Raw genomic sequence first — 22,023 nt, forward strand, 5'->3', positions numbered from 1 at the left:
ACCCTTCTCCTATATCACTATCCTTACCTACCAAGCCTTTCCTATGTCACTATCCTTACCTACCAAACCTTCTCCTATATCACTATCCTTACCTACCAAACCTTCTCCTATGTCACTATCCTTACCTACCAAACCTTCTCCTATATCACTATCCTTACCTACCAAACCTTCTCCTATGTCACTATCCCTACCTACCAAACCTTCTCCTATATCACTATCCTTACCTACCAAACCTTCTCCTATGTCACTATCCTTACCTACCAAACCTTCTCCTATGTCACTATCCTTACCTACCAAACCTTCTCCTATATCACTATCCTTACCTACCAATCCTTCTCCTATGTCACTATCCTTACCTACCAACCCTTCTCCTATGTCACTAACCTTACCTACAAAACCTTCTCCTATGTCACTATCCTTACCTACCAACCCTTCTCCTATGTCACTAACCTTACCTACAAAACCTTCTCCTATGTCACTATCCTTACCTACCAACCCTTCTCCTATATCACTATCCTTACCTACCAATCCTTCTCCTATGTCACTATCCTTACCTACCAAACCTTCTCCTATGTCACTATCCTTACCTACCAAACCTTCTCCTAAGTCACTATCCTTACCTACCAAACCTTCTCCTGTCACTTACAAACATTAAAAGAACAGGACCCAGAACAGACCCCTGTGGCCACCACTTGTAACCAGTCTCTGATCAGAACACACAACATTTATTCTCTATGGAGTGTCTGAACATTGCCAAGCACTGAGCTCAACATTGTCCAGAAGCCCCATAGAGGATAAATAGGGTGCAGCCCCTGATTTAGGGGTTTTAGTTTCCCCTGCATTTATGTAGTAATATAACTAGTAATCTGTATTCCTTAATTCTTTCTGCATAGGCCATGGATTTAGAAGTCCCTGTGCTGGCGAGAGATATACCGGGGAACGCTGCAATAGTACAGCATGAAGATACCGGATTACTTTTTTCAAGCCCAAAGGTAATTTTTCACTGTTAAAAAATGTTGGAACTAACACAATAACTTAGTGTTTCCTAAAGCATATGGATTGGATTATTTACATTGTGAAGTAAAGCAAATGTATACTGATCAGCCATAACATCAAAACTATTCACAAAAACAAAAGTCCCTGAAAGTCTAAGGGAGGTGGAGGGGAGACCCTTTGGGACCCTTCTAACAAGTAGGGCTTGACCACAGTCGTATAAGTTGGAAGATAGGGCTACCATGGATTAGACTTATTTTCCCCATCGACATGACAGCACCACCAGAGAGAGGGACTCCGCCCCCCAGGGACAGGAAACCTAGAGAATAAAAGGAAAGGCCCTCCTCTCCACCCTCAGTGGTTTCCTGTCCCTGCAGGGAGCCTGGAGATGTAGCATGCTGGAGCTCCCTCTAATCCCTGGTGGCTCGGTGCGGCCGAGGGGGAGTCTCAAACGGGCCCTAGTTGGGTTCATAAGCCCACACTCACAGTCCTGGAGGCCGGCCGGACGCTCGTGCGCCTCATCGCAGGGCTGTGGAGCTTGATCCGGCCGGCGGGAGAATACCCGGAAGTGACGCGCGGTGACGCGTCACGGGATTCTCGGAGCGCGCGGCGGATGTGACGTCAGACGCCGGGCACCAGGAAGCGAGGCGGGGAATTCAAAAGCTGCACATCGTGCCGGAGTGAGTGGTGGCCAGCATCTCACAGTGTTTGTTGTGTGCCAGCCAGCATGAGCGAGAGGAAGAAGGATGCTGCTGGGCCAGCAGAGAAATCCAGGGTAACAGACGGAGGCACAGAGTGGTGAGCAGTATCTGTCTGTATTTTTTGTTACATTACTGAATGAAATGTGTTTTGATAGGAGTCTAGGCCTGCAAAGAAGGAGTGTAGAATTTGCAAGGGGAGACTGCCTACAGATTATGACAGACCAACATGTGAATCCTGCATTGATAAGATGGTGGCTGCAGAAACACCTAATATATCCTCTATTCTATCATCCATGAAGTGAGACGGTTTCTTTTTTCCTGTTTTTCTCCTTCTCTCTGTTTCTCTATTATGTTAAATAATATAATAAGGGCAGCTCTCTCAGGAATTATTTTTTTCTATTTTTAGGGATTTAATTAAAGAGGAAATCCAAAAATCCCTTGTGCAGGTATCTCCTGCGGTTGCACCTGTTTCTGCTCCTAACCCCGCTACTCCAAGTACCTCTCAGGAAGCAGTAGCCCTTGCAGACAATGAGTTTGAAGAGGGGGTTATTGATGAGATAGAGGCGGAGTATTCAGATGATGAACTTTCCGGGAAGCCTTTATTCTCAGTGGAGGATGTGGATACTCTAGTTAAGGAGGTACGCTCCACTATGGAGATTGAGGAGCAGAAGGAACAGAGATCCGTGCAGGATATCATGTTCAGTGGCTTAGAATCCAAGAAAAGAAGGGTGTTCCCGGTGCACAGAACCATATCAGCACTGATTAATAGAGAATGGGCAAAACCTGACCGTAAAGGCTTTATTCCTCGTGCCGTAAAACGGAAGTATCCGTTTGACGAAAAGGAGGTCCCATCTTGGGAAGGGCCCCCCAAGATAGACGCAGCTATTGCAAAGGTTTCAAAAAGGTCTCAGCTGCCTTTTGAAGACCTAGGCACGTTAAAAGACCCCATGGACAAAAAAGCGGATGGTTACCTTAAAAAAGCCTGGGAGTCTTCTACGGCTACGTTTAAACCTAATGTAGCTGGTACCTGTGTTGCCCGGTCAATGTTAGTCTGGTTAACACAACTGGAGGATGCAATTAAGGCCAAGGAGTCAGAAGAGACTATTCTATCCTCCTTGGCTCAACTTAAGAAGTCTACCTCTTTTTTGGCAGATGCCTCAGCCGATGCGCTCAGATTCTCAGCCAGGTCAGCAGCATCATCAAACTCAGCCAGAAGAGCTATTTGGCTTAAGAACTGGTCTGGCGATGCAGTTGCAAAAGCAAAAATTTGCAGTTTTCCGTGTGAAGGAGAATTTTTGTTTGGGTCAGAACTGGACAAATTATTGGAGAAGGCAGGAGATAGAAAGAAGGGGTTTCCCTCCTCCTTTCAACCAAACGCCTATAGATTTTTTCGTCCCCAAAGTAGGGGTGGATTCAGTAGAAGAGGATCGGACAGAGGAGGAAGAGGTAGAGGATACGGTAAATCTAGGGGCTACCTCTTCAACCAAAAATCCGATACCTATAAGAAGCCATCTACCCAGTAATACTGGGATCAGGGTGGGGGGTAGATTAAAATTTTTTGCCCAGGAGTGGAAGAAGATCTGTGGCAGCTCCTGGGTCCTGAGATACATTCAGGAAGGTGTGGACTTTGACTTTATCTCCCGACCCCCCACACGATTCGTAATAACGAAGAGCCAAATGGGAGAAGTAGGGGCTAAGACTCTAGAGAAAGAAGTTATTTCTCTTATTGATAAGGACGTGCTTGTCCCGGTGCCACACGGTGAAATAGAACAGGGGTTTTACTGTACTTAGTTCAAAAACCCGATTTATCCTTTAGGGTCATTATTAATTTAAAACCCCTTAACAGATTCCTAAAGTATCAGAGATTTAAAATGGAATCCATTAAGTCCACAATAAATTTATTACAGAAAAATTGCTTTATGGCCTCCATTGATTTAAAAGACGCCTACCTGCATGTACCCATACACAAACAATATCAAAAATACTTGAGGATTGCTATACGGATTAATAATAACCTGTGTCACCTTCAATTCCAGGCCCTTCCCTTTGGAATTGCAATAGCCCCGAGAGTTTTCACCAAAATAATCGCAGAGATGGCAGCGCACATTCGGGAAGGTCCAGGTTTGTTCATTCCATACCTGGATGATTTTTTGCTGGTAGCTGAGTCAGAGCAGAAACTAAATACTCAAATAGTGAGAACCCTAGATATTCTAGATAAGCTAGGATGGATTGTAAATAATGAAAAATCCTTTCTATCCCCAGCCCAGCAGAAAAGATTCCTAGGAATAGACTTAGACTCATCTTCTCAAAAATCCTACCTACCAGAAGACAAAATTCGCAAACTAAGGGATACAGTAACCGCAGTACTACAAAACCCCAGAATAACCATAAGGAAGGGTATGTCTCTATTAGGTCTATTCACTGCAACCATCCCAGCAGTACCTTGGGCCCTAATCCACAGTAGACCCTTACAAAGACGCCTCTTGGAGGTGTGGGATGGGTCTCCCAAAGGGTTAGACAAAAAAACAGTCATTCCCCATGAAGTCACGGATAGTCTTTCCTGGTGGTTAGTAGAGAAAAATCTCACAATAGGTTTAGGTTGGAATATGTATTCTCCAATTTTGGTCACAACTGATGCTAGCCCTAGGGGGTGGGGAGCACACTTAGGGGAGTTGGACTTCCAGGGTAGTTGGGATGGATCTTTCAGGGATAGATCCTCAAACTATCGTGAGTTAGCAGCAATATTAGAAGCCCTAAAATCGGCAAAACATTATGTTAAAAACTCTAACGTGAAAATATTATCAGACAATTCCACCTCAGTGGCACTTGTAAACAAGCAAGGAACCACAAAAAGTACGGCTTTGCTGGACCTCTGTTACAAAATATTCTCCTTTGCAGAAAAAAATCTACTATCCTTATCAGCGGTTCACCTAAAAGGAACACAAAACATCAGGGCAGATTACCTCAGCCGGAATTCACTGCACCAGGGAGAATGGCAACTAAACCCGGAAGTTTTTCACATGATCACGGACTTATGGGGAATACCGGAGGTGGATCTATTCGCCACAAGAGCCAACCGGCAGGTGACAAAGTTCTGTTCGATGTCTCCCCGGGACCAGCCTCTAGCAATAGACGCATTGTCACAGACTTGGAGGTGGAGGCTAATGTATGCCTTTCCGCCGTTACCTCTTCTTCCAAGGGTACTGAGGAAGATAAGGCAGGACAGGGCCAGGGTGATTCTAGTGGCTCCCTTTTGGCCCAGAAGAGCGTGGTTTTCCTGCCTAACTCAGATGTCCATATCAGACCCATGGGTTCTCCCGGACCGTCCGGATCTTCTTCTTCAGGGGCCAGTGCAGCATCCACAAGTGGACAAGCTCCACTTGACGGCCTGGCTCTTGAAAGGTTAATCCTGAAAGGTAAAGGGTTGTCGGATGCAGTCATCACGACATTACAAAAAAGTAGAAAGCCTATAACATGTAAAATTTATTTTAGGATTTGGCAGGCATATTTTACTTTTATAGGCACCACGACAATAGACCTTGACAAACCGAACCTGGCTGCGATTCTGGACTTCCTGCAAAAAGGACTTGAGAAAGGACTAAAAGCAGCTACTCTTAAGGTACAGGTCTCGGCTCTAGGAGCATTATACAATCACCCGTTAGCAAAACACCCTTGGATTGTTAGATTCTTTAGGGCCTTAACTAGACTCTGTCCTAAGATTACTAATAGAGTGGCCCCTTGGGATCTTAATATAGTTCTCTCAGCCCTAATAAAAGCCCCTTTTGAGCCGCTAGCAGAGACGTCTCTAAAATTGCTAACTCTAAAAACTGTCCTGTTGGTAGCAATTACGTCGGCCAGGAGGGTAAGTGAGATGATTCACTTCTCGGCCTCGGAACCCTATACAAAGGTTCTAGAGGATAGAATTATACTTACCCCAGATCCAGCTTTCCTGCCGAAGGTTGCTTCAAGTTTTCACAGGTCCCAAGTAGTGGTTTTGCCTTCCTTTTTTGATAAGCCCACAAATGAGGAAGAGAGAGAGTATCATTGTCTAGATGTTAGGAGGGCAGTCCTTGCCTATTTAGACATCACTAGACCATTTAGGAAGTCAAAAAATTTATTTGTACAATTTTCTGGTCCCAATAAAGGGAACAAGGTGGCTAGAGGTACGCTAGCAAACTGGATCAGACAGGCCATAAGTTTATGTTATGTTTCCACTGGTCTTTCGCCTCCTCTCTCTCTTAAGGCTCACTCCACGCGTGCAGTGTCAACATCTTGGGCAGAGAAGGGAGATGTCTCTCTAGAGCAGATCTGTAAGGCTGCCACTTGGTCTTCTCCTCACACTTTTTTTCGTCACTACCGTTTGGATCTGTCTTCTACTTCTGATATTTCCTTTGGTAGAAGGGTCTTGCAAGCTGTAGTCCCACCCTGAATTCCTCTCTGGTATTCTCTCTGGTGGTGCTGTCATGTCGATGGGGAAAGCCGGAGTTACTCACCGGTAATGTAGTTTCCCCGAGTACATGACAGCACCATTACATTCCCACCCCTTAATACTCTATTTCTCACTGGGTGAACACCTAGGGGGTTCTGTTAACAGTTCATAGGTAAGGAGGTGTTTCCTATTCTAAAAGCAAGATGGATAAATTTATGTTATGATTATATGTTTGTACACCGTGTATATGCATGATTAAAAATTATAAGGCTTTCTTCAGTCTCGGATATTCACTGAGGGTGGAGAGGAGGGCCTTTCCTTTTATTCTCTAGGTTTCCTGTCCCTGGGGGGCGGAGTCCCTCTCTCTGGTGGTGCTGTCATGTACTCGGGGAAACTACATTACCGGTGAGTAACTCCGGCTTTTCCTGAACATCTCACATATGATCGGGTTGAGGTCTGGGGAATTTGGAAGCCAAGTGTTTACTGAACTTTTTGGCATGCCTACTTGTTTTTGAATAATGCCTGCATCAGGATACTGTATGTACAGCACTGGGTGAGGGGGCTTGGCAGAAACAGTTCAGCTTTACGCTGCCTCCCTCCCCTTCCGGGGACACTGCCGATCCACTTCTGCTTGGCCACAATCAGCTGTGCGGGAGGCCGGGAATCGGGTGACCTGCGCAGCCGCTGCTTGTATGGAGGGCCCGGACTGTGCATGACAAGACAAGACAACCAGTGATGTCACCCAGCTGCGGGACCTTGGGCATGCAGGCAGGACGTTACCTCGGGCATGCGGGCAGGATGTGGGGCCGTGAACCAGTGGTATGCCTGCGGGAAAGTACCATGAAGGGCTGACGGCATGGGGCGGAGGGAGTCTTTTTTTTTTTTTTTTTTACCCAGGCGATGCCCTATTTTAGGGATCTCTTGTTTTTGGGGGTTGCCTTGAATGGTCTCAAATCTGCTTTTTCTTTTCCCCCCTCTTCTTCTGGAATAGGGTCACCTAGTTGCCAGAGACGCACAGTGTACAACATATAGTAATATAATCAATAACTATAGAAATTTTTTTTATGATTATTAATTTTACATTGAAGATACAAAATAATATCTTGCAACAAGCTCAGGTTTTCATTGTCATTGATTTTATTGTCATTGCGTTGACTCCATTCGCCGGCTGTAAAAGAGATGAACCTGCTGTCTGTAAGCATCAACCCCGGCACGTGACCAAACCTCCAGAAACCGCTCACATTTAGAAGAAAATGTTCCTTTCCAATCCAGTTAGTGCTGTGAGGGATGCAGAAAAAAAAGCATAAGTTGTATTGATCTAATGCACTCGCCAAAGGAAAAAATTTGAAATCAAATAAAAAACGCACTTGAAGGCATGTGCGGGAAGAAAGGTCAGGGTCTACATACCCACAATAAATAAGGCTCAGACCAGAAAGCTTCTATTTCTAGGGGGAAATTACACTTATTAAATACATGTTACTTTCTTTCAGATTGATTGACTTTTAGAGTTTATCCTAGAAGTGGAAACCTGGTAGGAATGCAGGTGTTTTTTTTTGTTTCTGTTTTTCTGGTTCGAGGATAAAGTATACGGGTCTTATATGTGTAAAAAAAAACGACGTCTCACATGTTTTACTCAGTGTCATACCCATGACTTCGCTTAAATTTAACTCTTAATATGTTGCTATCCTTGGGGATAACATAACAAATCGCCTATACTTACCTCTCCACTCTCCCCCTGTGTCTTCCTATTGTCATCTTCGGGTGCCTGGCTGAATGATCTGACCAACACCTCCGAGAAGGACTATTGTAGCTGTGACTCACTACAAAACCTCATGGTTTCACACTATACTTTAGAGAGAAGATACTAGACACACAGCAGTACAGGACATGTAGTATCACACTATACTGTAGAGAGGAGATACCAGACACAGAGCAGCACAGGACATGTAGTATCACACTATACTGTAGAGAGAAGATACTAGATACGCACAGCAGTACAGGACATGTAGTATCACACTATACTGTAGAGAAGAGATACCAGACACCCAGCAGCACAAGATATGTAGTACCACACTATACTGTAGAGAGGAGATACCAGACACACAGCAGCAGTACAGGATGTGTCTTATCACACTATACTGTAGAGAGGAGATACTATACACACACAGCAGTACAGGACATGTAGTATCACACTATACTGTAGAGAGAAGATAATAGACACACAGCAGTACAGGACATGTAGTATCACACTATACTGTAGAGAGGAGATACCAGACACACACAGGAGGACAGGACATGTAGTATCACACTATACTGTAGAGAGGAGATACTATACACACACAGCAGTACAGGACATGTAGTATCACACTATACTGTAGAGAGGAGATACTATACACACACAGCAGTACAGGACATGTAGTATCACACTATACTGTAGAGAGGAGATACTATACACACACAGCAGTACAGGACATGTAGTATCACACTATACTGTAGAGAGGAGATACTATACACACACAGCAGTACAGGACATGTAGTATCACACTATACTGTAGAGAGGAGATACTATACACACACAGCAGTACAGGACATGTAGTATCACAATATACTGTAGAGAGAAGATACTAGACACACAGCAGCACAGGACATGTAGTATCACACTATACTGTAGAGAGGAGATACTATACACACAGCAGTACAGGACATGTAGTATCACACTATACTATAGAGAGGAGATACTATATACACAGCAGTACAGGACATGTAGTATCACACTATACTGTAGAGAGAAGATACTAGACACACAGCAGTACAGGACATGTAGTATCACACTATACTGTAGAGAGGAGATACTATACACACAGCAGTACAGGACATGTAGTATCACACTATACTGTAGAGAGGAGATACTATACACACACAGCAGTACAGGACATGTAGTATCACAATATACTGTAGAGAGAAGATACTAGACACACAGCAGCACAGGACATGTAGTATCACACTATACTGTAGAGAGGAGATACTATACACACAGCAGTACAGGACATGTAGTATCACACTATACTATAGAGAGGAGATACTATATACACAGCAGTACAGGACATGTAGTATCACACTATACTGTAGAGAGAAGATACTAGACACACAGCAGTACAGGACATGTAGTATCACACTATACTATAGAGAGGAGATACTAGACACACAGCAGTACAGGACATGTAGTATCATACTATACTATAGAGAGGAGATACTAGACACACACAGCAGTACAGGGCATGTAGTATCACACTATACTGTAGAGAAGAGATACTCAACGGCCAGTCGCTGCATCCACTTCAGTAATACTTGGATTTTACCAGTATAATGGCCACTTTCATTGGTTGATCAGCTATTTATTTTACATGTTCCGCAGATCTGGACTGTCTGTAGCATTGTATGTTGAGTCTGGTCTCAAGTTACGATGGTCCAGAAAGGAACACTGTATGTTGAAAATATTGTCCGATTCGGACGATTATCGTTCTGTGTAACAGTACCCTCAGACATCCGGCAAGAAATTGTGTTCCCAGCAGCCATCACCCGGCTACAGAGAACTGTAAGGCAGCATTAACCCTCCCAGCAGTGATACTTTACTAGCTGCCATTGCTCCTGTTAATGATGCAGCTTTAACTCACTGTCTGTCTGTCTCTCTCCCTCTCTACAATAAAAAAAAAAAATATATATATATAGTTAGTGATGGACTGTAACTGTAATGGGTGTAGTTCTTATCATAAGAAGTATAAAATATTAGTTTTTCAGCATAAATTTGCCAGTGTTTTCTGTATATAGACAGTGAGCTGTGAGGATTTATATTTCTTCTTCTTGGTTGTACTGAAGCAAATGTCCAGCACTGTTCTATGCTTTGTGGATACAATTATTCTCCATGAGAAGCGGAGTTATAAGAACATTGCATCACTTGTCTTGTCCTGATCCGGAGCTCACGGCCAGAGTTGCAGTCTGATGATTTCACAGCTGAACTCTCTCATTATTTCCTGCTGGCTCAGTCTCTGCACAACGCTTGCTCTGAGGGTTTGCATTATGGAAAGTGTAATCTCTTTACAAGACAATGAAATTGGATGGAAGAGAACTGTCTCTTTGCATTCTAGGAGCTTTGCTAGGTTACGGATGTCTCGCAGTGACAGCTAGTAACAATGTTATTGGGGTAGTTCAGCAAATAGTTTTTTTACTTCTTTAAAAAAAAAAATATCCAGTCTTCCAGTACTTATCAGCTGCTGTATGTCCTGCAGAAAGTGGTGTTTTCTTTTTCAGTTTGGAAAGCAGGAGAGGTTTTCTATGGGGATTTTCTACTGCTCTAGACAGTTCCTGACATGGACAGAGGTGGCAGCAGAGAGCACTGTGTCAGACTGCAAACACTACACCACTTCCTGCAGGTCATACAGCAGCTGAAAAAAAGTATTGCAAGACTGGAGATTTTTAATACAAGTAAATTACAAGTGTCTGTCGGGTACTACAGAGAATATATATATTTTTTAACAACTAGTGTCAGAAAGCTATTACAGATTTGTAAATTACTTCTCTTTAAAAAACGCAAACCTTTCAGTATCAGCTGCTGTATACCCTGCAGGAGGTGGTGTATTTTTTTTTTTTAGTCTGACACAGTGCTCTCTGCAGGACATACAGCAGCTGATAAGTACTTTTTATAAATCTATATGACTTTATGGTACAAGTTGATGTGAAACATTTTGGACCCTTTTATTAGTCACTGTGTCACCCGAATGCCCATCAGTAATGGTATAACAGCGGTGTAGTCCTTGTCAAGACAATACATATCAAATGATGAAAATAATAAGTAGCCTCTATACGCTTGTATGTTACCTGATGTGGGCAGCATGCCTAGATGAGCTTGTAAATAAATTCAGTGCGTCTACATGCTGTACTAACATACTAACATGCCAGGGGCAAACAGGGCTTAAGAGTAAATATATTGTGTCTGCATGCTTAAGAAAATGATGCGGTTTAGAGGGAGGATATAGACAGACTTGCATACACATCCTGGAAGACTTGAGCATTTTAAATAGAAGTAATTTAAAACTTGTGTAACTTCCTGACATGAGTTGATTTAAAATGGTTTTCTCTCCAGAGTACCCCTATAAGTGGGGCTGGGCTTAGCTAGAGAGTCTGAGAGAGCCTTGGCTGTGTACCTGCAATTTAGTAGCACGTCTGCCTCCTCCCGAGGTTCTACACAGTGCCTGAAAGGTAAATCAAGGTGTCCACCTCATCTCTGACCACCCTTAAAGGAGTACTCCGGGCTGGGGGGGCTTTTTTGCCTATGGCCAGGGAGGAGGTGGATGAGGGCAATGACATCCCCTTACCTTCCCGTTTCCAGCGCCGGGTCCCGGATCGCGCCACTCCAGTCCGCGCTACCCGGCTGCTTCCTGGTCTCTACAGGGGCTGGCTGAGCGGACTTGAAACATCACGTCTCAAGCCCGCTTCAGAGATCAGAAAGCGGCCCGGCGCGATCTGGGATCCGGCGCTGGAACCGGGAAGGTAAGGGGACATCATTGCCCTCATCCACCTCCTCCTTGGCCATAGGCAAAAAAGCCCCCCCAGCCCGGAGTACCCCTTTAATGTTATGGGCAGCTGACAATACCAGTGTCCTGCCAGTTACAGCAGTGAGAACACTTAAAGGGGTAATGTGGCGCTAAAAAATTATTCACAGAATAACACACAATACAAAGTTATACAACTTTGTAATGTATGTTATGTCTGTGAATCGCCCCCTTCCTGTGTCATCAGCCGCTCAGCCGCGATTGGCTGAGCATAACTGTGCTCAGCCAATCGCGGCTGAGCACAGTTGTGACGCGGCGGAGGGGGGACGGCGGCAGGGATTCGGCCGTGCGTCCGAAGATGACGTTTGGCACAAAATGGCGGACGGCCCTCGACACGGATCAGGTAATGTATAATGCACATCACACTTCCGGGTACACGGGCGGGGGTGGTGGGACACGGGAAGGGGGCGATTCACAGACATAACATACATTACAAAGTTGTATAACTTTGTAATGTGTGTTATTGTGTGAATAATTTTTTAGCGCCGCACTACCCCTTTAAATCACCCTGTATTGCACTCTGAAGGGTTAATCTGATAATAACAAATATTATATTGAAACAATAGGTGTGCTCTAAAGAGATTGTCCAGTGTAAACTTAAAGCGACTCTGTACCCACAATCTGACCCCCCAAACCACTTGTACCTTCAGATAGCTGCTTTTAATCCAAGATCTCTCCTGGGGTCCGATCTGGCAGGTGATGCAGTTATTGTCCTAAAAAATACTTTTAAATTTGAAGCACTGTGTCAAACTTTTGAAGCCCTGTGCCCTAATTTTGCACCATCCCTGCGTCGCCTCCTCCCACCCTCTTCATCATTAGGAATGCCACTGAAACATTTTCTCCATGCTGAACATTGCACAGGTCCTTAACGATCCAGTCCATGCGCCGGGCTGCCACAGGTGAGGAATAGGAGGCAATCTGCCTGGAGCATTCCTAATGATGAAGAGGGCGGGAAGGAGGGACAGAGAGGGTGTGCAAAGTTAGGGCACAGATAGTCCTGTTTGGCACGGGGCTGCAAGTTTAAAAGTATTTTTTTAAGACAATAACTGCATCACCTGCTGAACGGACCGCAGGACAGATCTTGGATTAAAAGCAGCTATCCGAAGGTACAAGTGGTTTTGGGGGGGACAGATTGTGGGTACAGAGTCACTTTAAATCCACAATGCTGCCGGGAACACAACAGTGTTACATACTTACCTGTCTCAGTCCACCACAGCTGCCAGTTTCTGGCCCCGCACTCTATCCGCTGCTATTAAAATTTTGACAATATCCGCAGGAAATGACCGTTTAACGCAGACTGCACTATAATGTACCTTGCTGTATCCTGAGCTGCCATTTCCCGTGGTAACAGCATGTCAGCTGATATTATGAAAATAATTATTAATAAGGCTATGTTCACATTTGGTAAGAGACCGTGGAACGGCCGGTCTCAGAAAAGATCATCCAGTCCTAAGCTGCTGCTTTCTGCTAAAGACACAAAAACTGTATTTGAGCCTTCACTCTGTCTCTCCCTCCTCCTCTCCTCCCTTCTTAGACAGCTGGTGTAAACAAGTCCCTATCTGCAACATTGTAGCTTCTTTGTAATGCTGGGAGGGTTACACACAGCGATTTTTAATGATAAACGACGAACGATAAACGATCACAAACGAGATTGTTTATCGTTAACCTAAAATTGTTGACCGTATTACACAAAACGATGGTCCTTGGTTACGATCGTTGCTATGATTGTTATTGCGATCGTTACTACGATCGTTTGCTCCTTCTGATCTCAGCAAAACAATGAACAATGTGAAATTACACTGAACGATTAGTGAACAAATGCGGAACTTGAGTGAACGAACGTCGAATTACAGCGAACGATTAACGATAATTTTAGGTTCAGATCTAAATCAACGATCAATGACACACGAACGATTTTTCAATCGTTGCCTGCAATTACATAGAGCCATTATCGTTTATATTCGAACGATTTAACGATTTTTCGCACGATAATCGTCCCGTGTAATAGGGCCCTTAATCTGAGGCCAAGTTGCTGATGAACTCACAAAGTTGCAGATAGGGACTTGTCTACATTATCCGTCTCAGAAGGGGAGATTAGATCACACACAGTTATTTGTGTCTTCAGTTTAGAATTGAGGGAAGGAGACTGAATAGATTAATAACAAGTATGGAAGGAATTGTTAGTCTCACCATGGGCAGCAGCATATGAAAAATTATATCTGAGCGGAATACCCCTTTAATATCTGAATTTTGGGAACTTGTACAAGATATGACTCTTGTGGCTATCAGGTCACCACTGTTCTTAGCAAGTTACCTCCTACAATATTGGTGATGTGATACAGGACCTCTGTAAGTTTGGAGGACCCCTTTATGAATCCTCTCCTAGTTTTTTATGATCTACCTCTGCAATCGTCAGGTCATTGTTCACTGCCGGCAGTTTGTGAATCGCATTATCCAGACATCTAACTGAATTAGGTGCCATCCTCTTATTTCCATCAGGCTCAGACACCCTCCAGCGATCACTTGTCACATTGGCACAATGGGGACTGATTTCCTGTAATCACTTGTCCTAGTCAGAGCAGAAGTTTACAGTCCCATGACCTGACTTGACAAATCGAATTATCATTTGTTTTTTGTTTTTTTTTTGCCTTTTTTTTTTTAGCACAGTTGGGATGAATGCTCCGCTCGGGCGATGTCTTTTTCTACTTATAGAATCGTTAATGTGTGGAATTAATTTAGCTGTGTTTCCAGACGCCCCGGCACATTACCTTCTGGGCGACAGCATTGTTTTCTGATGAAGCACATGTTTATTCATCTCGACTTTGACAGCCTGTTATAATCGGATTTCTCACAGTGCCATAATGCATTTTCAAACACTTCTACCTGGATGTGCGATAAAGCTTTACTCATCCATCATTAGAATGCCAGAACTGCCGTGACTATAGAGAGGAAGTAAGGGACGGCGAGAACCCAAATATGACCTGTTGTTTCTACCAACATCCCTCCATTAGATAGCCAGAGGGGTTCCTAATATATTTGTGCAGAATTTACTCTTTTACCCCAGTTTTGACACTAGGCTTCTCACTTCTTTGTATTCTGCTGCCCACTGCCGGTTGTCAGGGGAAATCTGTCTCAAGTAACAGAGCAAGACAAATTGCAGGAAGTGAGGATGAGCTTAGCATGTGCTATGTGCAGGACAGCAGGAAACAGCCTGAGAAAGCCTGGGCAGTAAACCTACAAGCTGAGCCAGTCTGTCTGATGGTGATCATCCACACTGGTCCTCAAAAGGTAAATCAAGGCTTCCTTCTAATTACCCATAAAGCTTAGAGAAGCTGTGCCTTCTGCACAAATCTGTGTGTACTTACTACTTTATGTCCACAGTGCTGCAGCAACATTGCATTGTCTAAGGCCCCGTTCAGACATTCGTTAATATTGTCTGTAGCTGTGGGTCAGAGGTTACCGGCGAGATAATGGATGTGTGAAGGCCTAATGCTTTCTTGTGCCAATGCTGCTGATTTTTGCACCTTGCAAACCACGTGCATCAGTAACCCCCCCCCCCCCTGCTATCTATTACTGTAATGTGTAAGCCACTATACCAACCTGCTGATATCTCCTGTAGGTATACCTCAGCTTTACGGAGCCTATTAACTTTGTATGTCCCACCATTTTTGTCAAATTTTTATCTGGAAGAAATATGTCAATTGGTACCTCAGGTGCACTGGAGGCGTTCCTCTCCCTAGTGCACTGTTTGACCTACCCATTGCCACCTCCTTGATTTATGCCTTCCTATGCATATTCAAGTGCGCTGAGGCGCAGGAACAGTAGCCGGTCTCCTACTGCATAAGCGTGAAAAAGACCAGTCTGCTTATACATAGTTAAAGTGTCACTGTCTTTTTTTTTTTTTTTTGCAGAAATCCATAGTACAGGCGATTTTAAGAAACTTTGTAATTGTGTTTATTAGGCAAATCTGCCATTATCTGCATTCAAAGAGACTTTCCCCAGCCCCCCCCCTCTCTCTCATTCACTGCTCATTATCAGGAAATCTCGACTCTTTTACATCAGTCGGGCCCTGTGTAGCCTATGAAGAGGGGAGGGGGAAGGAGGGAGATTAGTCACCAGCAGAGAGCAGAGAACAAAGGATTACACAGCTGGACCTGTGTGAAAGCCGGTATTCAGAGGTCAGAGAGGTCAGTGCTGACTTCAGAGGAGATAGCCCGGTGATGTAGCTGTATATTAACTCTTTGTTTTCCTGTTTTGGTGCCTCATCTCCCTCCACCCCTCCCCTCTCCATAGACAACAATAAACACAGGGGGAAGAGCTTCAAACTGCTTTTTCATGATAAAAAAGCATTTTTTGGCTAATAAACCCAATTACAAAGTTTCTTAAAATCGCCTTTACCATTGACTACTGTTACCTTTAATGGTACAGTAGGTCACATAGATTAGATAGATCTTGATACATATCACCAAAAGGTTAAAAAAATGACGTTCTGTCTCCACTGTAGCTGCCATTGTGCAAAGAGAAGGAACCATCACTATAGACGTTTCTCCTTATGCTCCATTGTTTTCTGTTTGCATTCATATAGTAACCTCAGAGATTCCGTTTGTCTTTTCCTTCTTCGTATTAAGCTTTTAATGAAGTTTTCAAGGTCAGGGGTTAAATTAGTTCATTGTTTTAGAGTAAATGGGTGGAAAGAATGCACCAAGTAAATGACTGCGGATAAGCACAATCATGTATGAATGACTGAAAGGGGAAGTGGAGAGATTTCTCTAACCCAACAATAAAGTGCTACACTAGCACCCTCTTCTGGCCACAGCTGGGAATGGTTGTCACACACGGTACGGAACCTGCACAGGCTCTGATTAGAGAAGATTAGATAGGATTACGATATGTACAGCATTGGTTATTTGTCTAGGAAATTGTACATTCAGCACTATATTCTCTATGAAATAATAGTAGCAGCAAGATGCTGCACTGCATCACAAAGCATAGATTTGTAGTGCTAATGCCTGCTTTAGGCCAGGTTAAACACACAGCCGTTCCTTTTTTTTTTCTTTTCTTTGCAAAACTTTTTATTAAATGCAAAGTCGACAAGTAGTAAAATCTCTTTATATTATAATTTGTGTCACTTCACCTCTTTAGGAGATGTCACATAACCAGAGCTGTAGCTTTTCACCAGGCTCAGTTTTGTCCCTCTAAGCCTAGTTAGTTGCTCCTAGCTATGCCCCATCACTAGCCAGCACTACCCCCAGCGCCTGTCAGTTATTTTCCATGAAACTTTATAATAATGAGTAGGGGCACATCCTTCCATCTGTATCTGAGTAGAGGCTCATCCTCACATCTATATCATGTTTACAAATACACAAATTACCCTTGTGAAGTTCCTTATGGTGCGCCATGTTTGACACTCTTTCGTATGCTCGACGTGTACATTTAAAGGGAATCTGTCAGCTAGTGAGCTGATGTGAAGATAAAACAAATAATAATTGTTTCTTAGCAGATGGCTGTTTGCAAAGCTGCAGCATGATGCCCCCCCAATACACACATACCTACCTCCCTGTTCTTCAGCATGGCAATGAGGGGTGGGGAAGGGAGAAGGAGTGCATGCTGCCGCTTAATGGGGCTGCCTGTAAAGCAGAAGAGCATTAAAGCTTTCTGCAGTCCAACAACAGGGAGCAGGAGTCTTCTACTATATTTTGCTTCGCAGAAAAATGGACATGTGACACGGTTTTAGGTGGCTAAACTAAGTTGTATAGGGCTTCTCAGTCTGATTTCCCACATACCCTGCTTTTAAGCCGAGAGGTGCTTTTATTAGTATGGAAATTAGCTCCAAAAGCCCGGGGGTTGTTCCCTCTAGATGAAAAAGCCCAGCTGTCTACATCCCATCTTGCCTGCAACATCCTTGTACTCACTTCTGTCAGCCTGAGAGCTGAGCTTTTCCTAGCAGCCTCAATAACTGGTCTTTTGTTGGTCTTCTGACAGGCGGGAAAGTCCAGAGAACATGCATGCAATGAGCAGAATTTTATCTCTGTAGGTAAAGTTCAAAGTAAAGCTTAGGCGATTACAATCAAGCAACTGTAGGCGGATAGAAGCAAGCGCTGGGATTTACATAGTTGGGCTTTTTCATCCAGGGTTAACACCCCCTCGGCTTTTGGAGGTAATTTCCAAAATAATACTTCTAGTACTAGTAATGTTAATAGTTATCTCGATATAGGAAGGCTCAATCTGTAAAAGCAAGGTATGCATGAAATCAGACTGAGTAGCCCTATAAAACTATGGACATAGTTTAAACACCTAAAATCTAGTGACAGGTGATTAAGCCTAGAGAAACAAAAATGGCTGCACATCGCACCCGAAAGCTTGTTCAGCTGCATTAAAAACCAACATCAGAAGTCAGTATATAAGTCCCTAACTAAACGACACCAACCACGGAATGGCCGTGCAACCCCACTATCACAGGACCAAACCCCAAGGGCCCCCGCCGCCCCAAACCCAGCAGGGGCCGGCGGCGGCCACCAAGCAACACAAGTGTGAACAAGCTCTTACTGCTCACCAATGCACCAGCTGGCAGACTTAGAGAAAGAGGAGGTACTTACCATATGTACACAGGTGCTTCCTGCTAATTTGGATCACATGGATCTTACAAGGGAGGAGTGCTAGCCACAAAGAAAGGGGACAGAATACATAAAATGCACAAGCCTGGGGAACAAAAATGGCTGCACATGGCACCCATGGTTGATACGAAAGCTTATCAGCTACATTAAAAACCAACATCAGAAGTTAGTATATAATTCGATCAAACCATACTGCCCATGTACCACGTGCAGGTCTCTTATACACTGTCCCTACGCTAAACGATACTGTGCCGATCAGCGGCCGCCTACCCCACAAACAGGTCCACTATAACACTGCCTCTGTAACACTTGAGCTTTAAAGGAAAACATGATTTTATAACTTTGCAAACCATCGTCTAAGAGATGGTAATAACTGTCAATATCAAGTCTAAGAGGGGGCCTGTGATGTCATAATCCCGAACCTGTCACAGCTAGGACAGAACACTACTATACCTGTGGAGGCCCGTTAGTCAGGGAGGTGAGTGCACATTATTGGATTAAATCACCCCTCCCTGGGCATACAGCTAAAAACTCCCCTGCCCAGACAAATCCTTTAAAAATGTTAGCTTGCAACTTTTTTTTGCTTTTTGCTAAGGGCGTGAGAAGCCCGTTCTGCAGGTTGAAGCTTCTGACCTCTGTATATTTGTAGTGGATGGTTACCCATGTCATTGTCAATGGCTCTTGCCCTGGTAGAATGCCTTTCATTCTGGCACATCTATATGCCTGTCAAGATTACTCTGTAGGAATAAAGAAACGGTCTTTCTTGTGTATTGGTCCAGATATATATATACAGTGGTGCCTTGGATTACGAGCATAATTAGTTCCGGGTCCATGCTTGTAATCCGAATCCACTCTTAAACCAAAGCAAATTTTCCCATAAGAAATTCCTGATATGTAGACAATTGGTTCCACATCCCAAAAATAATGATTTTTTTTAAATTCTGAATAACATGTAAAATAGATGAAACAAACATTCAGAAACAGCAGAATATGTAATATTATAAGTTAATGTACAGTATAGCAATCGGTATGTGGTGTATAATGTATAGTAAGTAGAGATGAGCGAACCTCAAGCATGCTCAAGTCCATCCGAACCCGGCCGTTTGGCATTTGATTAGCAGTGGCTGCTGAAGTTGGATAAAGCCCTAAGGTTGTCTGGAAAACATGGATATAGTTATTGGCTGTATCCATGTTTTCCACGTAGCCTAATGGCCCTATTCCACGGGCCGTCTAGAGGAGCAAACGAGCGCTCTCAGTGCTCGTTTGCTCCTCGTTCCCCCGCTCGCGGGTGAGTACAGGAGAAGCGGGGGGGGGCTGCCCGGGTGATCGCTGATTGTCCGGGCAGCCCATAGGATACAGCAGCGTCTGCTGCCGATGCTCCAATTCAACGGAGCGATGGCAGAAGATCATTGCTGTATCAGTCGCTTGTTTTTCAACATGTTGAAAAACAAGCGACTGCAACGATCAGCCGACATGAACGTTGATCGTTGCACTCTATTCCACGGGACGATTATCGGCCGTATCGGCCGAATACGGCCGATAATCGTTCCGTGGAATAGGGCCTTTAGGGCTTCATCCAATTTCAGCAGCCACCGCTAATCAAATACTGAACGATCGATTTCAGATGAACTCGAGCATGCTCGAGGTTCACTCATCTCTAATAGTACATAAACCTGATAACACAGCAGCAGTTTGTAGATACAGTATAGAGCTGCAGATCCCCATAATGCAGTAGCATAGTACAACAGGCTAGAATAGAGAAGCAGGGCTGCTGTCAGAGGTCTGTGTGGTCACATGACAGCAATGGGGAAGGGGTGTGTTCAGCATGGACCAATCAGGAAGTGAGAATCACATTGCTGTGCAGGAGGATGGTGAGAGAAACTTTTCCATACAGCAGTGTGTATAGCTGAGTGTAAGTGCAGGTACATTATAGCAGCAGTGTGTATAGCTGAGTGTTAGTGCAGGAACATTATAGTAGCAGTGTGTATAGCTGAGTGTAAGTGCAGGCACATTATAGCAGGAAGGGAGAGGATGGGAAACACAAGGACTGACAGAGACTGCAGGGAGCATGAATGAATGAGCTGGACAGATGTGGGCACAGTATAGCAGCACTCTCTGTCTGGGAATGAGGGGTTACAGCTATGAAGTGGGGTTACAGCTATGAAGTGATTACCTCCACAGTCCTGTCCCCTGATGTAAGCCCCAGCCTGAAGTGGATCTGCTCTGATTTGGAAGGTGAGGGAGACTTCCTGGGTCAGAGTACAGTGCTGTAGACCCCGCTATGCAGACCATGCCCCTCCCCAATCCCCCTCCCACCCTGTACAGGGAGCTTTTAAACCAAAGCAATGCTCTTTCACCAAGTTACAATTTTGAAAAACTGTGACCTCTTAAACCAAAACGCTCTTAATCCAAGTTGCTCTTAAACCAAGGTACCACTGTGTGTGTGTGTGTATATATATACACACTCACCGGCCACTTTATTAGGTACACCATGCTAGTAACGGGTTGGACCCCCTTTTGCCTTCAGAACTGCCTCAATTCTTGGTGGCATAGATACAACAAGGTGCTGGAAGCTTCCTCAGAGATTTTGGTCCATATTGACATGATGGCATCACACAGTTGCCGCAGATTTGTTGGCTGCACATCCATGATGCGAATCTCCCGTTCCACCACATCCCAAAGATGCTCTATTGGATTGAGATCTGGTGACTGTAGAGGCCATTTGAGTACAGTGAACTCATTGTCATGTTCAAGAAACCAGTCTGAGATGATTCTAGCTTTGACATGGCGCATTATCCTGCTGAAAGTAGCCATCAGATGTTGGGTACATTGTGGTCATAAAGGGATGGACATGGTCAGCAACAATACTCAGGTAGGCTGTGGCGTTGCAACGATGCTCAATTGGTACCAAGGGGCCCAAAGAGTGCCAAGAAAATATTCCCCACACCATGACACCACCACCACCAGCCTGAACCGTTGATACAAGGCAGGATGGATCCATGCTTTCATGTTGTTGATGCCAAATTCTGACCCTACCATCCGAATGTCGCAGCAGAAATCGAGACTCATCAGACCAGGCAACGTTTTTCCAATCTTCTACTGTCCAATTTCGATGAGCTTGTGCAAATTGTAGCCTCAGTTTCCTGTTCTTAGCTGAAAGGAGTGGCACCCGGTGTGGTCTTCTGCTGCTGTAGCCCATCTGCCTCAAAGTTGGCCGTACTGTGCGTTCAGAGATGCTCTTCTGCCTACCTTGGTTGTAACGGTTGGCTATTTGAGTCACTGTTGCCTTTCTATCAGCTCGAACCAGTCTGCCCATTCTCCTCTGACCTCTGGCATCAACAAGGCATTTCCGCCCACAGAACTGCCGCTCACTGGATGTTTTTTCTTTTTCGGACCATTCTCTGTAAACCCTAGAGATGGTTGTGCGTGAAAATCCCAGTAGATCGGCAGTTTCTGAAATACTCAGACCAGCCCTTTTGGCACCAACAACCATGCCACGTTCAAAGGCACTCAAATCACCTTTCTTCCCCATACTGATGCTCGATTTGAACTGCAGGAGATTGTCTTGACCATGTCTACATGCCTAAATGCACTGAGTTGCTGCCATGTGATTGGCTGATTAGAAATTAAGTGGTAACGTGCAGTTGGACAGGTGTACCTAATAAAGTGGCCGGTGA

The 22,023-nt window shown here is 44.3% G+C and overlaps 2 protein-coding genes across 3 annotated transcripts in view; both read left to right on the forward strand.

Moving 5' to 3' along the window:
• Positions 1-22,023, forward strand: part of GLT1D1 (glycosyltransferase 1 domain containing 1) — a 92,025-nt gene that overhangs the window by 63,706 nt on the left and 6,296 nt on the right. For both annotated transcript variants that reach the window (XR_011362262.1, XM_069964022.1), the window contains exon 11: positions 894-992. Coding sequence is in view for 1 of the 2 variants with exons in the window: in XM_069964022.1 (XP_069820123.1) it covers positions 894-992 (99 nt within the window). In the remaining variant the exon portion in view is untranslated. The remainder of the gene's footprint in view (positions 1-893; positions 993-22,023) is intronic.
• LOC138787544 (lamina-associated polypeptide 2-like) lies at positions 1,721-3,217 on the forward strand. Its single transcript, XM_069964894.1, has 3 exons — positions 1,721-1,768; positions 1,850-1,992; positions 2,101-3,217. The coding sequence occupies exons 1-3, from the start codon at positions 1,721-1,723 to the stop codon at positions 3,215-3,217; spliced, it is 1,308 nt and encodes a 435-aa protein (XP_069820995.1).

This window comes from Dendropsophus ebraccatus, chromosome 3 (genome assembly GCF_027789765.1).
Source record: "Dendropsophus ebraccatus isolate aDenEbr1 chromosome 3, aDenEbr1.pat, whole genome shotgun sequence".
Lineage (NCBI taxonomy): Eukaryota > Metazoa > Chordata > Amphibia > Anura > Hylidae > Dendropsophus > Dendropsophus ebraccatus.

Coding starts and splice junctions, on each gene's coding strand:
- LOC138787544 (XM_069964894.1), top strand. CDS start 1,721: ATGAGCGAGAGGAAGAAGGATGCTGCTGGGCCAGCAGAGAAATCCAGG. Junction 1,769..1,849: donor GGCCAGCAGAGAAATCCAGG/GTAACAGACGGA, acceptor GTGTTTTGATAG/GAGTCTAGGCCTGCAAAGAA. Junction 1,993..2,100: donor TCTATTCTATCATCCATGAA/GTGAGACGGTTT, acceptor TTCTATTTTTAG/GGATTTAATTAAAGAGGAAA.